Raw genomic sequence first — 18,767 nt, 5'->3', positions numbered from 1 at the left:
ATAAAGATTGTGCAAGATTAAATACATTAGGGACTAGATTTACAAAGTGACAGCTTTTGTAAGCTGTCGATTTTCTCTGGTTTTGACCCCAAAATGTAAAAAGGCAATAATATTAAATGCAAAACATACCTGATTTTGCATTTAATATTATCGCCTTTTTTAAAAACCACCGCTTACTATATCTAGTCCTAGGTGTTAAATACAGATATTTTGTTAACAGAGTTTATTTAATTTCATTTTTTTTCATCTTTTTGTAATCTAATATTGCATTTTGTTTCTTTGTTCCTTATAGCAGTTATGAGGAAAGTTGGTGAGTTGGCTCTGTAGCATCTAAATAATATATTTAGTTTCATGCATTTTGCTACATGGTATACTTGTGTTTTTGTGTACGTGTTTAGATTTCCATCGTTGCTTTGTTATACATTTATTTTAAACACTGTTTTGATGCCCTGCAGTCGTCTTTAGAATGGGCAGAATGCACCAAAATGCTGCTGCTTCACTTCACAGCCCTCCTGGATATTCCATCTTGTCTTGCATAATAGTGTATGCTGTTATCAAATGCCAGGATCATTTTAAAGCATGTGTTTGCCATGCCAACACGTAATTGTCACGCATATTGTATTCATTATTTGTGATATTGTGATTTTCTAACACAGACAATTTGTGCATTTTGTTTTTGTAGTTCAGTTTTATTTTACCTTTTTCTTTTCTAGTCTGCTGACAGCCTTAGGCCATTTGCACACTGGCAGTGAACGCGCATCGACCCGGGTCTGGCATATGTGTGAAAAGTCTGACCCAGGTTGACAGTTCCGGGTCCGTGACCTTGGTCGCTATCAGTATTTTTCCCGGGACTTGCAACCCAGCTCAATTCTGAAAGGCGCGACGCGGGTCTTGATGACCCAGGTGACACCTTAAAGAATTTATTGGCCAGGGACAATAGGCTATGGAGATAATACCTGGGTCCGGTGTGAAGGGTGACGACCCGGGAATAACCCAGGTCATCACCCTTGTGTGAAGAGGGTATCCCAGCTTCAACCCGTGCTCAGTGTCCCGGGTCCAAGCCAGGTTGAAGCTGGGATTTTATATCTGAAAGGGGTATTTTTAATATATTGTTTAGTTTTATTATACAAACTAGCTCATTGTCATTCTTTCAATTGTGCAAATCATACTGGCATGGCACAAAGCTTACATGTTATTTGTGTCATTGTAATTTAACTAGAGAAACCATAATAGTTATATTATAGGTGGAAATCAGACTAAAATTTAATGCATTTATCACAAAAATTCCAGATAAATATTCTAAAAATAAATGTACTCGGCTTGAATAAATTAATTTACTCTTGAGCCACTTATCCATCATTTAGAGCACAGTTTCCCAAATTCCGCCATTACAGTCCAGGTTTTAAGGTTATCCATGCCTGAGCACAGGTGACTTGATTAGTACCTCAGTTAATTTGATTTCACCATCTGGCAAGCATGAATATCCTTTAAACCAGGACTGTAATGGCAGAGTTTGGGCAACTCTGGTTTAGTGGATGTCATTTGCAGATTGATATGTAGTAATTGCTTATAGAGGTGTATTCTGCCACAGGTTGTAATATGTACAATAAAGCAACTATTTTTGACATTTGCAAAGTGCTGTGATTTACACCTAATTGGCTACAAGCCACAACCGCTAATACTGTTCGACATCTGATCAGGATCTATGAGATATTAGATGGCTTGTACAGTATCCCTTCTCAGGCCATTAAAGCCTCTGTATGCAGTTACCATGTGGCCATGAACAGGTCCAAATAGTAATTCATTTTAGGAGTAGTCACCAAAGGGATCTCTAAATCAGTCTTGTGAATGATTACAACATAGTATGTCATTTTTTAGTCGTCTTTCTTGCTGTTCTGAAACACATTCAGGGCCTTGCACGTTACAAGTACTTAGCGCTCCTTGCTGGGCCAGCTAAATTGCGGTGTGCAGCCTTCTACCTCCTACAGATACTTTCTGCAGTCAAAAATAAAAGGCAGAGTGTTACCATGGTTTCTGTAAGAGCTAACGGTGCCCTGTCAGGGTTCTCATTAGCACAGGGCAAAAAGCTTGCTCTATATACTAGTGAACGTCTCTGCAGAGCATCGCTTTTGTTGTTGGATATTCTGCATTTTGCCTTATTTGTAGTTACTATGCTGTCCTATAGCGTATAAAAGAAGTAATGCATTACATTGTTTAGTGTTTTTCCAAAAATATGACTTAAATGAATGTTAGCCTATAGAAATTCCTCACATCACTGTCCTTCCTATTCATTTACTTCTATAATAACATTATGAATAGTGGGTGTTTCTTGTGGCTGTCACTACATGAAGTCCTCCTGTCACTGCTTGGTGGGGAGTCCTATCTTCTTGCATTTACACTGTACTTAATCTTTTCTTCCAGCACCACAGCATATCCCCAGTCCATCCTCTACATCCCACAAGATATTATTCGAGCCAAGGAGATCATTGCCCACATCAATACTCTGAAGACACAAGTCAGTTATTATGCAGAGAGACTCTCCAAGGCGGCCAAGGACCGATCGGCCACTGGGATTGAGAGAACACTCGCCATTTTGGCAGATAAGGTATGGCAATAATGTCTTAGATTGTATTACTTCTGTATACATGTTTTGCACTGTATTCTTTTATTTCACTAACTAAATGCGACTACGATTGAACCATTTATTAGGGTGAAGTTTCAGAATGTTTATTCGTGTGGGTGTGTAGGTAAATTACCCCACTCATAGTAAGTGTTAACCAAGCTGCCAACCTCAAGATACATCTCTTTGGGGGAGATGTATTAACCGCCAAAGCTGATACCGCTTCTCCCCCATGTATGATTGGGGGTCTGAGCGGTAAATGACAGCGGCGCTGCTATGCATGAACGGTCAGTTCGCCTGACCGTTCCGTCCTCTGCAGCTGTCGCTATCGACAGCTGCAGCCTGGCGATGCCCTATCCCCACAGCAGGGACAGCGCTGTCGTTGCTGCGGGCGCTGCGGTCTCCAGGCTGCACGCGGGATCTTGCGATACTTGCGAGATCCCGCACAGGCTCAGTGGAGCCCGTCGGGACTGAGACACAGCGCATCAGCATTAGGCTGCTGTGCTGTGGTCTCTAGTGGGGATCGCCTGAGGGGGGAGTTATTACTCCCCCGCTCCAGCCGATGAGATGTTCATACATCTCATTGTTAGTGCTTCCTGCTTTAACCCAATGTTTATTAAAACTGCTTCTTATTTCTTTTTCTCTATGGTTGTATTGTGTTACAAAGATCACTTCATCCTTTTTTAACTCACGAGCTTTATATGTGAGTAGATCTTTTCTCTCCAGAGTTTTCACTTTATTAACAGCTGCTTGTATAGTGTCCTCTGGGTATTCTCTATCCCGGAATCTTCCTGAATACACTTCCAGTTGTTCAATAAATACCAAATCTGAACTACTACCTACTGTAACATGCTTTCCTAGTACTCAGACTATGTTATAGTGTTACTCTGAGCAAGTAGTGTGAATATATACAATCTACTCCAATACTACTACTTGTGATTAAACCTTGCAGCTGGGCATGAGGAACCCACATTAAACACTCTGTAATGTTAGTCTGAGTGAGTAACAGTTTATGAAACCAATTTTGCAGCCCTATAGAGGGAGCTACAACAATAGCACTGTATTGTATTAGGTATAACTAAAACCAACAGGGGGTGCCACATTCTGAGCATAAACCAAATACAGTACCATACTGCACGAATAAACCCTATAGCTATACAAGGGAATCCTTATATTTGGGTTAAGCAATAATATCAACTAGGGCATTAAGATGTCCGCATATTAATTAGTTTAAATATTATAACATTTCTATCAGTAAATTATGATGCAATCCAATAGGGGGAGCTATAATAAGTAATTTCAACCAGCTAAATGTGATGCAATTCAATAGAACCCAATAGGGGGAGCTGTAAGATACAATCCTTATTAATCAAGCTGATTATGTTATATACTAGTTATTACAGCTTCCTTCGAATAACTGATAGTTTATATATCATTTGAATTAGTATTATAACTCATTAATGCATTTTGCAGCCCATAAGAGGAGTTAATATAATATAAATATAATCTTTATAACCCTTATGGGAGACACTACAATAGAGGTATAACATACTTATCATATAAATTGAAGTTTAATATGTGATGTACACCATTTAGCACAAATGTTAATGCTTTTTGATTGATATGTTATCAACACTTCTCAATATATAGAGACTATCAAACCTATTAATTTATATGATTGCTGCAGTTGGTTTATTTCTTAACTCAATAGGGGACACAAAGATTTGTATTAGGAACTGGATACATGTACCCATGTGACAATATTCCATGAATACAAATAGGTGGCCCTCATAGAGGACATTGTGCATAATATAGCACCCATTAAATTAACCTGGTTTCTTTTCTACATTTAACAACTAAAGGTGTAATGGCATACCATAATCAATAGATGGCAGCATAATATCACCAATGGAATTTATATCTTGGTTTAGTTTCAACTAGGGATGTGCGCCGGACCATTTTTGCCGGATTTGGATTTTGTTCTAATTCGTCGTCCGGCTTTGGATTTGGATTTGCCAAACTGCGGTGACTGGCTTTGGATTTGAATTTGGATTTTTTTACAAAAATTGACAAAAAAAAGCTAAAATCACATAAATTGGCCTTTTTTTTTCTTCCTAGAGTATTATTAACCTCAATAACATTAATTTCCAGTCAATTTAGACCATATCACAGCTTATAATATTGTTTTCAACATTATTGGCCAAAGGTTGCAGTGAGCTGACTGGTTACTAAGCGACAAAGCAGCGGCACAACGACACAGACACCACAGTATAAAGCACATCTATGACACATTGCCACACAGCAGTGGCAGAAATGAAAAGTAGTGCACCCACCCAGTGGGGTACGGCCAGCAGAATCACAGTACTTGTTTACAAAGTGGGCTACGGCCCTAGGAGTCACAGTGCACAATCTTATTCGCATTACACCGCACATAGTGCCCCTGATTCACATTACACCATAAAGTAGTGTCTCTTATTTATGTTACGACACACAGTAGTGCCCCTTTTACACAATGCCCACAGTAGTGACCCTTTTACACAATGCCCACAGTAGCGGTGTCCCTTACACAATGCCCCCAGCAGTGGTGCCCCTATGCAGTCCCCTTAGTAGTAGGGTCCACTATGCAGTGCCCCCAGTAGAATGCCCCCCAGTAGTATGCCCCCCATTAGCAGGCCCCCCCAGTAGTATGCCCCCATTAGCAGGCCCCCCCAGTGGTATGCCCCCCATTAGCAGGCCCCCCCAGTAGTATGCCCCCCATTAGCATGCCACCCAGTAGTATGATCCCCCCAGTAGTATGGCCCCCCCAGTAGTAGGCTGCCCCAGTAGCAGGCCCCCCCCAGTAGTAGGCTGCCCGAGTAGTAGCCCCCCCTGTAGTATGGGCCCCCCTGTAGTAGGCTGCCCCAGTAGTATGCCCCCCCAGTATAGCCCCCTCAGTAGTATGGCCCCCCCAGTAGCAGACCCCCCCCCAGTAGTGCAGACCCCCCCCAATAGTATGGCCCCCCCGCACCCCCAGTAGCAGACCCCCCCAGTAGCAGACCCCCCCCCCCCAGTAGCGTCCCCGGCCCTTGCACAAATAAAAAAAAAAAAAAACTTACCTGAATCCCCGCTCCCGCGCCGTCCGCTCTGCTGTCACACGCTGAGGAGGGAGCCGGAAGACGGAGCTCATGTGTAAGCTCCAGCCGGCTCCCTCCGTGCAGCAGCCAATGAGAGTCTGTGTGACTCTCATTGGCTGCTGTAACAAACACACAGCTGCCGCTGGCAGCTGTGTGTTTGTGTCTGTGTAGGGCAGAGTGCTATCACAGCGCTCTGCCCTACACAATAGGAGCCCTGATGCCGGATTCTCTAGTGAGAATCCGACATCAGGCGGCCGCCGTTCGGCCCCGAACGGGGATCCGAGTCAGGCGGTGAACACCCGAACAGGGTTCGGGTGGACTCGGATCCCCAATGTTCGGAGCGGTTCGGATTCCACAGAATCCGAACCGCTCATCTCTAGTTTCAACACAGTATATTTAACTACAATTGTGGGTAGTACATGCAGGGCTAATTGATTTCAACTATATAAATATATGTTATGATTAATGACACTGGAGACAACAACATTTAATAGAATCTTTACTCAGAAACATAACTGAAAGGGACACAGAGACAAATGAATTATTAATAATTTAATATCAATTGATGACACACATTTCTTTCAATGGTTTTATTATATTTTTTCTTGGAATATTTCACTAATAAAGGCGAATTTTTTTAAATAATTTATTTAATAAAAGTTATATTTTATATATAATTATCCTCTATGTGCGCCAACAAAGAGACAATACCCTTTTCTTCCCTTTTTAAATATACCCTGCATTTATTTATGTATTTGGCATAATTTGCACAAAGACCATAAGAAAATGGCCATCGCATATGTGAGACCACAACAAAATGGGCGACTTACCGGAGACATTTTGTCTATACATTGTTGTAGGGGAACAGGTAATTGTTTAAGCTAATGGTCTTTAGGGCTGGCATCCCGCGGGTGTCTAAAGACACTATCCCGCGGGTGCGCGACATGCCCTGATTGTGCAATAGCGGCACTTAGCAGAGATCCATGCTCTGCGTATACAGCGGGAAGTCCCGCGATATTCGTGGATCCCGCGCATGCGCACTAGGATCCAAAATGGCGACCGGACCTCCGAAAACCGGATGTGCCATCCATGGACATTATGGGTTAATCAGACAGGGTATATATGTTTGAATACTCTCCACTTGCATTGCAAATATCCTCCTGACGAAGTGCAGCCATATAGGCAGAAGGGACGAAACGCATTGAGGCTGTGGTGACCCCCGCTATCTGGGACTGCTATATCAATCATAATAATAATAATAATAATAATAATAAAGATAAGCTTTAAAACCATCTTTAAATTGTAATTGTGTATTTTTTTGTGCTATGTGTGTGTAATTAAAAAGTTTTTAAAATATACTACACTATGCAAGCATCTCTTTCTCCCCATTTATAATCCCACCTGGAGTGAATTAACTGTGCCACATTATAAAGGGACGCAAGGGTGTTGACCAAGGATACATCAATATATGCCTATTTATTAGGCACACACGGCACGCTTTGTAAATTATTATGAGTGTGCAGCTGATGATATAATCTACTACACTATAAAACGCTTGATCTCACCTCTTGTACTTTCATAAATCTTGTGGCCGTATTTATCATCTTAACCTGGAGGGAAGTTCTACACTATAAAGGAATGTAAGATTGTGGACCAAGAACACATCACTATATGCCTGCTTATTAGGCACATACGGTACGCTTTGTAATTTTAATATGAGTGTGCACTCAACTACACCACTTACTATACTATAAGGCGCTCGTTCTCACCTCTTATATTTTCATATATATATATTTATGCAGGAGAGCTGCATGGGCAGTCAGGCAGGACAGGGAGTGGGTGTGCTTGGGCAGGTGCCCAGACACTGCCCTGACACGGCGGGATACGGTGGACCATTGAGTTTGCCGGGATCTCCATCTCCACGCTGCGACCATCCCAGAACAAGGATACAGTCAGCAGGGACAAAAGCAGGATCTTTACGGGGTGGGGAGGGTTCTACATAGATATAGATAGATATATATATATATAGATATTGGTGGGTATATAAGGTGTGTGATAGGCTGTCTGCACACACATCACTCGTTGCTGTCATGGGTAAACAGGGCAAGTTGCAAAAAGGGATGATTATTGGCTTTCGTGCCAAGGGTGGCAGTTCTGAAACAGCGCAGTTTGTGAACTGTTCGCATGCTGCTGTGGTGAAGGTGTGTCGTGACTGGACAAATGGCACCATTGTGAATACCCGATGTGGAAACTGAGGTGCACCACGTGCCATTGATGTGAGAGGTGGACGTCGGCTACGAAGCTGCGTGAGGGCCGAACGACATGCTATAGTGGAGCAGCTCACCGTCAAAATGAACCTGGGGCCACCAGATGTATGTCTAAAATGACAGTTTAGTGCACCGTTCTGCATATGGAGCTTCGAAGCAAACGAATGGTCACTGCACCTATGCTAATGAAGGTGCATTAACGGAAAAAGCTTCAATTTTCAGTCTGTATCAGAATTGGACCTCCGCTGATTGGCAATGGGTTGCCTTCTCGATGAGTCACGTTTTCTGCTTCATCGAACAGATGGACGTTGGCATGTCTGGCGAGAAACATCGGAGAACAAACACCCTGCAACCATTGCGGAAAGAACACAAGCTGGTGGTGGCAGCGTTATGGTCTGGGGAATGTTTTCATGGCATTCCCTGGGCCCACTCATCCATGTGGAAGGCACCCTCAACCGATTTGGTTATGAATCCATCCTTGCAGAGCACGTACACCCATACATGCTGATTGTCTTCCCTGAGGTGGATGGGATCTTCCAGCAAGACGATGCAACATGTGACATTCCCTGGACTTGAACCTAATTAAGCATCTGTGGGATCACCTCAATCGTTGTGTTCGCTCTTTGGATACTCCACCACGCACCCTCCAGCAGCTGTGGGATGCACTCCAGTCAGCATGGCTCCAGATACCTGTGCCAACCTACCAGCACCTTATTGAGTCACTACCAGCCCATCTAGCTGCTGTCCGTGCTGCACACGGCGGTTACTCACAACACATGTATATATTTACATACATATATTCACACACAAAAACACATACACCACACAAGCATGTGTCACACATACATACAAACATACATATATACATACACAAGTCACACACACACACTTAACTTGCAGCATCTGCAGACTGCATGTTATGGATGGGATGGGGACGGGACCTGGATGCTGCCCTGGCAGGAAGGCACCATGTTACTAAGCCCCCCTCGCGGCAAAATGCAGCGATTCGCGGGTCAATCGGAAAAGGGTGGCGCCAAATGACACCATGTTAATGGAATCGCATCATATTGGCTCCGCCTTCAACCAATTGACCCGCGAATTGCAGCATTTTGGTGACTGCTCTGGTGCTGCTGCTGTGTGCGGGCCCCCTAGGTGTGGGGGACCCGTGGCGACCACTCCTGCAGCCCGGGGGCGGAGTCTGCACAGAGCATACTGGATTACACCCCTCCCAAATCTAAATCTCTCTGCACACTTTAAATCAGTCCCACCTATAATTTAACAATGTTGCTAAAATGCAAATATACTTGCTTTCATTTCTTTGTTCCCAACTCTGAATCCGCCCCTGTATGTAAGCATTTTGTTTCATTCTGTTAATTCTATGCAGACAAGGCAGCTTGTCACAGTGTGTGACTGCAAGCTGTTATCCAGTGCAATACATGGACTTAATGCTGCTCGGCCTGACTACATAGCTTCCAAAGCATCTCCGACATCAGGAGAGGTGGATCAAGTTATGCTGAGGAATGACAAGGATACTCTATTGGCATGTTGGAAAGGCGGGAACAGCAGGTCGTCTCTTCAGGTTGATTGGCATGAAGAGGAATGGGTATGAACTTGGATTTTTAATAACCAATATTAGTTGTTATTCCTATATCATACTGCTATTATATCCTTAAGCAAAAATATATTTTAATGCAGTCTGAAGTTTAGTGATCATATCAAAAATTTCTGAAGATCTGTAAAATTTCTTATAATTTATCTGATTGTAAAGAAATGAAGCTTTTATGCAAACTACAGCTGATTATTAACGATGGATGCATTAAATCCATTACCTGTATGTATTTTATGATTCTGGTGAATTCTAGACGCAGGACAATCTCCTCAAGGAACTTCCAAAAGTGTATTGTATATCTTTGATATGTCCAAACTATTGCCTTTCTTGGCCTTTCCAAGCGGACCAACTCTTTTACTCGTCATGGTGAACACTGCCTTGTTCTTGTCTTCTCCAGATTCTAGTCAGATTCTAATCTTTTATTTTAACACTCCCATTTATCTCAGACCATCACCTTCGGCTCTTCCCCATCACTTTAACCTCTTTGAACGCTAACCACAAAGCTGCCTCGTGTCCATAGAAATCTCAGTTCTATTAATTTCCTTCTTTCTTCAACAACTTCTACATGTGCCTGTCCTAATTTGGCAGTGCCATATCTTAATCGCAACCTAGCAATAGCCCTTGATTAAGTATCTCCAACTATTCTTTCATCTCTGCATCAATTATGATCTTAGCCATGGCAAACCAAAGACTTAGGGGTAAATTTACTAAAGGTCGATTTGGCATTTTGAGTGATTTGAGGTGCGATTTTCATTCGATTTGTATTCGAATTTGCTTTTGGGTATTTACTAAAGGCCAAATCGAATGTAAAATCGGACTTCAAATCGAATTATGAGTCAAATCGGCCATCGGAAAAACATTGGTACTTTTACATAGCCCAACACACAAAACCCTTATTTACTATCATTCAATTTGAAATCGACCTCAAAATCGGACTTCAAATCGAACTTCAAATCCCCAATAGAATAGACCTGCTTCATGCTTTCGATTTTAGTATGAGCAGGTCGGATTGACACAGATACAGGCAGACATCAGTGAGATGCCTGCATGTATCTGACTGAATAAAGTAATTAAACAGTTAAAAGTAAGAAGAAAATTGACGTGAGTTCCCCCCCCCCCAAAGTACAGGGAAAAAATGACGTAGGGTCTCCCTGTACTCAGTACAACCAGCACTGGGCTATGGGAAGCAGGGCTGGTTCTGGATTTACAGGGAAACATTTGCGTAGGGTCTCCCTGTAAATCACAGAACCAGCCGTGGACCCTTTCTAACGGGGGACTGATGCCACAGCCAGGGGAGCCCTATCAACGGGCCCCCCAGCCGCAGCATCAGCCCTGACTGTTAGTCAGCCCAGGCCAGGGATCCCTGGGAAGTTGGAGACCCCTTCAAAAAAAGGGGTCTCCCTCTCCAGGTCACCCCTAGCCTAGGCTGATAGCCCGGGGCTATCCCCGCCACCCCAGGGAGGTGGGTGGCGGGTTGATTGTAAGAGTGATGTGTAAAAATAGAAGTAATAAAACATTGTCTTTCCAGTAGAACTGCAGGTCCCAGCAAGCCTCCCCCGCATGCTAGTACTTGGAGAACCACAAGCTCCAGCATGCGGGGCATTAAGTGCCCACTGGGACCTGTAGTTCACCTTTAAAGAAATGTTGAAAGAAACACACACACCTTACACAGTATAGGTTTAATACATACATACATACACATACTCACCTATATTACCTCCAGTGGTCCCCTTGTCCAGTAGGCATCCATGGGTTAAAATAATAAAACGAGAAACCTGACCATCGCATTAAGGAATAATCATTCTAACCAGAATGATATCACTTTCCCGAATGAAGCGCACAGACGCGGCTTCCTCTTTTGAAGCTCCGTGTCTGTGCGTTCATTGGCTGAGAGAGGTCAGGCCCCGCCTCTCAGCGAATGAACGGCTCCCCCATTGAACTCAGTGGTGGGAGCCACAGGATAAACTTTAGTAACCCTGCGGCTCCCACCATTGAGTACAATGGAGGAGCCGTTCATTGGCTGAGAGGCGGGGCCTGACCTCTCTCAGCCAATGAATACACAGACACGGAGCTTCAAAGGAGGAAGCTGCGTCTGTGCACTTCATTCGGGAGGAATAATCATTCTGGTTAGAATGATTATTCCTTAGTACTATGGTCCAGTTTTTCGTTTTCTTATTTTAACCCATGGATGCCTAGTGGACAAGGGGACCACTGGAGGTAATATAGGTGAGTATGTTTGAGTGTATGTATGTATTAAACTTATACTGTGTAAGGTGTGTGTGTGTGTGTGTGTGTGTGTGTTTCTTTCAACATTTCTTTACAGGTGAACTGCAGGTCCCAGTGGTCCCTTAATGCCCCGCATGCTGGTACTGTTCTCCAAGTACCAGCATGCGGGGGAGGCTTGCTGGGACCTGCAGTTCTACTGGAAAGACAATGTTTTATTACTTCTATTTTTACACATAACTCTTACACTCAACCCGCCACCCACCGCCCAGGGGTGGCGGGGATAGCCCTGGACTATCAGCCTAGGCTAGGGGTGCCCTGGAGAGGGATACCCCTTTTTTTGAAGGGGTCTCCAACTCCCCAAGGATCCCTGGCCTGGGCTGACTAGCGGTCAGGGCTGATGCTGCAGCTGGGGGCCCGGTGATAGGGCTCCCTTGGCTGTGGCAACATTCCCTGTTAGAAAGGGTCCAGGGCTGGTTCTGTGATTTACAGGGAGACCCTACGCAAATGTTTCCCTGTAAATCCAGAACCAGCCCTGCTTCCCATAGCCCAGTGCTGGTTGTACTGAGTACAGGGAGACCCTACGTAATTTTTTCCTTGTCAACCAGACCTGGGTTTCAGCAGTCCGGGGCTGATTCTGTTTTGGGGGGAGGGACTCACATTTTTCTTTTTTAATTTGAACTCTAAACACTTTTTCAAGGCAGATACATGCTGGCATCTCACTGATGTCTACATGTATCTGTTTGAGAATGAACTGCTCATGCTGAAAGTGAAAGCATGAAGCAGTACTAACGTGTCGGGGATTTGCAGTTCTTTTTGAAGTGTGATTTGCTGTTCGATTTGGACATGAACATGCCAAATCGAACAGCAAATCACTGTTCAAAACCGACTCAAATCGAATTTGTTTCGCAAAACAAATCGAATCATAGTAAATGCAGTGAAAAAACATTTTTCACTGCATTCGATTTGAGAAGAGGTAAATCACTCCTTAAATCGACCTTTAGTAAATTTATCCCTCAGGCTGCTTTCTATTAGCTCCCACATTGGTGAAAATCTTGAAAATCTCATAATGTTCACAAACCTGTCCTCAAACCTCCCCTACTGACATTTTCTTGACAACCCTGAAAACCTATTTAATGCATTTAAAACTCTTTTCACCCTCTCCTCCAAGCACCATTACTGCCCACAATCATGCTTCCTACTTCAGGAACAAAATACTATATGAAATGGTACCTTTATTCCCCAAAGTCACCAACCTGCTCCCTTCTATTACTGTAACATTATTATACCACAAATGAAGATGATGTATCTGGTCCTCTTCAGCTCCCTCGCTAATACCTGTCCAGGTGATCCCCACACAAATCAGTCACTTTATTATGTGCTCATTATAGCGTTAACTAGCAACTGTAATATCTCTTCACTGGTATCTTTATGCCGCTAGTCAAACATGTGGTTATAACTCCTTTACTATATCATGTACAGTAGTTCTTAAATTTTTTTGTCATTTTTATTTTGAGTGCTGATAAGCGTGAAATAAATAAAGTACATAACAGTAAAAACATAAGGAGAGACATGTGAGAACAAATATAGGAAGTGAATCAAGCATGGGTAAAATTTATATCTACGTCTCTGTTAGGAATGGGGAGGGGAAAACAGGAGTAGGACAGAAAAAGGGGCACATTAACTCTGATGCTGCAACATAGGAATGCAGGAAGGGGTGTGCCACAGGTAGTAAAGAAGAGATTAAAAAAAGTACAGGGGCTGAAGGTAGCATGGCAGAAGGTGAGTCATACCATCGCATTGTGCATGAGTCAGATGGGGATCATCAGGGGAGCGGGGGAGAAAAGGGGGTGCCTTTGTCTTGTAGGTAATAGGTGATACTTTCCATAATCGCAGTTGCCGTATTTGGATTTTTAGGGCAGAGAAAGATGGAAGAGGGTTCTTCCAATTACTTGCGACAAAGCTTCTAGCAGCGATTAATACGTGGGATGCTAATTTGATGGAGAGTTTGCTGAGATTTGGCGGTGGGTTATATACAAGAAACATCCACGGATCATTTGGTATTGGGATCTCAAGTAAGCTATTCAGGAGGTTATGGACTGCTGTACAGTAATGGGCAAGTATAAAGTATCTCAACCAGCTATGAACAACCCTGGTGGCCGCAGTTTCCCCAACAGATGGGCAAGGCAGAAGGGAACATCTGGGAAAGCCAGCGGTAGTATAGTTTATAAGATGTTTCTTCAAGACATGTGGAAATTGATCTTTGGCTATGGCTAATCTCATGTCTTCCCAAGCTTCCTCGTCAGGCGGGGGACTTTTCCTAAGCTGGAGAACACTATAAACTTAATATATCATGCCTTTGGACATAGGATGATATTTACAGGGGCGTTCAAAAGGAGTAGTAAGGTCACAAAGAAGTGGGATCTGGGGCTGGGAACTTAAAAAGTATTGTATTTGAAAGTATTCATAGGAATTGAGGATGTGGGCAGGGGACTTCAGTTGGAGAGCTGGAAGAGGTAGCCAATGTTCACACAAACAGAAATCAGCAGAGAATTTAAGAGACTCTTCGATCCAGGACCTCATACGATCCAGGACAGATTTCAAATGAGTTTTTTTAAAAGGACTCCTAAAATATATATCTGGAGTATCCCAATTATTTAGTTTTCAATTTTATGTATTTGTACACAATAAAGTCTTTGTACATCTCCCCATTCAATGTTTGATAGCCTGGTAATTATAATTATTATATAAGCATATCCTGGCAATTATTTGAAACCTTTTAACTAGTTGGCAGACCATTCTCTGTTTTGGTTTCCTTATGTCAACCTAATGTTCTGTATAGCACATTGTAGTAAATGGATTATTTTATTTTTTGCTACACATACATGTAAAGACTGTGCTGTCATCTGTCTGTAAAAATATAGTGCATTGTCTTTTCATTGTGTTGGTTTTAGGACAAAGTTTGGTCAAACGTGGAAAAAAGCCTGGAGTGCATTATTCAGAGGGTAGACAAGCTGCTACAGAAGGACCGCTTGCAAAGTGACAGTTGTGAAGACGTCTTCCAATGTGAGATAAGCTGTTCCAGCAAGAAAGGTAATCAGAGAAGGAGAGCGTTTTGGATAAATCCTGGTGCCTCAGATGAAGAGGCCATATTATCAACCACATCATCTTCATCATCTCCTGCATGCCATCCTTCCCAGGTCACAAGTGCGTATGACTAACATCAACATCCTTGCTCCCTCCGCACTAATCTCGCTATACCTGAAAGGCTTAAGTGACTTACACATGTATGTTGTGGCTTCCAGTCATTTATGTATTGGAGCTTGAAGCTGTTTACATATACAGCACTTACTTGGTAAGAGCTTGGCCTAATTATAGGCTAATTAATATGACTTACTGGAGTTGCATTTGCCAAATGTTAATTTTAGTTTTTTTTCAGCTTTTCAGCACTTAGCCCAGCAAACATTTGCTAATTCAGGAAAAAAAACAAGACTGATTAATGGTCTAGATTTCTGCTGGGCAGTATTATTAACTGGCAACTCCAGTTCATTTATTTTATAGCGTGGTGTAAACAGCAGCATGCCAACCAATATACTTGTTAACTTGTCAGTAGCTTAATTATCGGTAGCTCTTTATATGGATTACAGTGTATTTGTACTGTTTACTACATGTCATTTAATATTCCTTCTGATGCTTATTTGCAGAGTTTTCCATATCTGATCATTTCTAATACCGCAGTTCCACTTTCCAGTCTGTGTTCCCTTTAACATTAACATTTTACTCTCTGCTGTGCGTGCAAGTGCAAACTAGATGGGCCAAGTGGTTCTTATCTGGCGTCAAATTCTGTTTCTATGTTAAGTGCTTGGGATGTCTGATACATCAAAGTGTTTGAACAGAATTTTAATAGCGTATGTGTAACAAATTGTTTTTAGGTATAGAGTTTTATTCACATCATTCAGAGGTTTATAACAAACAATGCGTTGCATTAAGCTTAAAGGTATTCTGTAACTAAGCTGAATCTCTAAATGTACTTCCTGGGGGCTGTATAATATTTATGTCTTAATTGCTGGGATATGCATTGCAACTACAACCCCTTCCCTGTTCCAAAGACTCCTCATTGCACAATAGCAGCCCACCAGCAGTACATACTGACTTTTTTTTTTATTATTATAAAATCTGTGTACCACCTTTTTAAAGTGTCTCATTTTTAGAACATGGTGGGCAATGTGATCTGTCACTGGTTGATTTTCCCAGCCTCTACAGTAGATTCTTTTTTATTAATTTTTTTAAATCTATAAAATCAATTGTAATCCTTTTGTCAGCTTCACTATTAATTTAGAGCATTCATTTTAATTAAGTGGGGAATTAAATCATTCTTCAGTTAAATTTTAAATATCGCTCAGGTGTCAAAGTTTTCAGGGCTTCAAGTTTTTTAAACTATATGTAAAATAATGTGATCTTTGTGGTGGATTGAATCTCTTCCCTGGTTTAGAACCGTGTTAAGCATAAAGGGCCCTATTTGTCAACATTATTTTTACTAAAATAATGTGAAAAAGGGTGTTTTCACACCCTTTTCACATTATTTTAGTATCACCTATAGTTACTACAGGGCAATTGGAGTAGAATTCGTAAAATTCTACTCCAACCCCTAAGTATCACTTATTTTTAGTAAAGCAGATCGCATTTCCCATAACTGTAATGGGAAATGTGATCCGACCATAGTTACTAAAAATAAATGTGAAAAAAATATCGGGGAAAGCCCTGTGATAATAACGCCACCTGGAGGAGGCGTTATCCAGGGTCTCCCCTGGTTACCGGACTCCTGCTCCGCTGTAACGGGGAGAGCAGAGCCGGGAGTCGGTCCCAGTAATCAGCTGTGTGGTCTAAACAGACCGTAAGCTGATCACTGTAAAAAAAATAGTAAAAAAAAAAATTACTTACCTGACTCCAGGGACCGGTGATCGGGCCTCCGGTGATGTCTCCCCTCCGGTCAGCTGGTCTGCCACAGTGCACTGCGGCCCGGTCATCAGGTGATCGGGCCCCTGTGCAGTATGGGAGATCACCTGACCGGAGGAATGGAGAACATCACCGGGGGCCCGGAGCATGCAGGTAAGTGTAAGTAAGGGAGGGGGGGTGTCTGTGATCGTGGGGGGCGGGGCTTAGCGCCGGAGGGAGGGTAGCAGCAGCGACCGGTCAGCGCATGCGCGGGCACTTAATCACGGTATTTTTTGCGAAAATACCATGATAAGGCTCCGAAGGGGATTCGCAGGGACAGAGCTTTATCGTAAGCTCTGTCCCTGCAAGGGATTTGTAGTAAATCCCTGTGATATTGCCTGAATTCGCAATGCGAATTCAGTCGGTAATATAACACTACAATCTGCATTACCAATGCGGATTGTAGTAAATCGAGCCCAAAGAGAGCCTATCGACATCACTACCTGAGTAGTATTCATGATAAGGATAAAGCTGGGTACACACCTATACAATCACACATTCGATGCGATGGTTCAATCCACAATGCTCCCGTTCGGAAGTACCGATCACAGTGCTGATACACTCGTACACACATATACAATCCAATGTGCGACGTTCGATCTCGCGCTGCCGAATTATCACAAGGAAATGATTGTACCAGCGTACATATTTTACCTAATTTAGGCTGCGCTCACAGTGGGTGTACCTAAAATTAACATAATGGTTAGGGAGGGGGTGTGATTATGAGACCAAAACAAGCCTACGTGATCATTTTTCAGAGCTATTACATCCATTCGTTTCTGAACTAGCTACAGTAGTTTCAGTTTTTTAAACAGCTAAATACAAGACTAATTATATGAGGGGGACGTTGGGATTCAACATGCCATAAAGCCCTGATTTTAGTTGATAGTATACCAATATGGAGTATACAGTATGTGGCGGGTAAAGGTTTTAAGGTAAAGGACGTATGCTTGTGTCCACTATCAATTGCATTACTACACAGCCCAGCAAGTTGTGGAACTACACACTCCAGCAAGCCAAGCCTTGCAGTATAGGTGGTGGGGTAAAGGTAAAAAAATAGAGAATATGTACACAAGGAGGAGCGTGGCACACAGAATGACCTTCTGTCCTGACCTTCCTGAGTGTAAGTATGCATGCCCAGAGAGGCAGCCCCAGGTTTGGTGTACAAACGTAAGAACGGTGGAAGGTGCATACACACAGCACTTTCAGTACCACCAGGCCCTGTCCAAATGGATGAAATTTAATCTGCATAGAAGATGCGATCCTTCGATTCAACCAGTTTTCATCCGAAAATACAGGATCGAACATGCGTACCCACTCTACATCGAACGAACGCCTCGAAATCGTAAGAACGGGCCGATGATTGTATAGGTGTGTACCCAGCTTAAGTATGACAGATGGAATTATTATTAAAGGCTGCAGAGATCCGACTGACTGATTTCAGATGGATCTTTTGCACCAAGGATAGGTCTGGTCAGCGCCATAACAGGGCAGCAATGCGCCCTTTCTGTGCTAGTCCCGCCCCCAAATCCATGATATATTATGACGTCACACCCAAGGAGCGGGGCACCGGCTCTAGGAAGTAGAGCACTGCCCGGAGAGTCCCTTTGGCGCAAGAAAAAGCTGTGGGTACAACACAGCGAAACGCGTCAGTATTGGCTGCTTCTTCATATCATCCACACACTACAGGAGTGCCGATACGTGGTCAAAGCAACGTGCTATCTAGCCACACAAACGGACTGCCGAAACCTCTGCCCGGGGACCATTTCTTGCGGAAGCCTAACAGCACTGCTAATTAGGACCCCTAAATTCAAGTGGACACTGGATTTGGTAATTATAATTCTGGACTGACTTTTAGAACTGCACATGCTCAGTACCATTGGATCAATTATTATTGGATTATCATCTAAGCCTCCTAGCATCTATATGAGGCCAATGTG

General features: G+C 42.9%; 1 protein-coding gene across 5 annotated transcripts in view; it reads left to right on the top strand.

Annotated features, from left to right (window-relative positions):
* Positions 1 to 18,767, top strand: part of INPP4A (inositol polyphosphate-4-phosphatase type I A) — a 165,034-nt gene that overhangs the window by 116,115 nt on the left and 30,152 nt on the right. For 2 of the 5 annotated variants that reach the window (XM_088454106.1, XM_088454105.1), the window contains exons 14-17: positions 293 to 310; positions 2,422 to 2,605; positions 9,385 to 9,603; positions 14,787 to 14,925. In XM_088454106.1, the coding sequence (XP_088310232.1) occupies positions 293 to 310; positions 2,422 to 2,605; positions 9,385 to 9,603; positions 14,787 to 14,925 (560 nt within the window). Of the gene's footprint in view, positions 1 to 292; positions 311 to 2,421; positions 2,606 to 9,384; positions 9,604 to 14,786; positions 15,040 to 18,767 lie in introns of all 5 variants that reach the window. The other 3 variants (XM_088454103.1, XM_088454107.1, XM_088454104.1) reach the window with 3 other exon arrangements.

Source organism: Taudactylus pleione, unplaced genomic scaffold, assembly GCF_031769625.1.
Source record: "Taudactylus pleione unplaced genomic scaffold, aTauple2 ptg000609l, whole genome shotgun sequence".
NCBI classification, from domain to species: domain Eukaryota; kingdom Metazoa; phylum Chordata; class Amphibia; order Anura; family Myobatrachidae; genus Taudactylus; species Taudactylus pleione.
The sequence above is the reverse complement of the archived record's forward strand: the minus strand, read 5'-3'. Positions and strand labels throughout refer to the sequence as shown.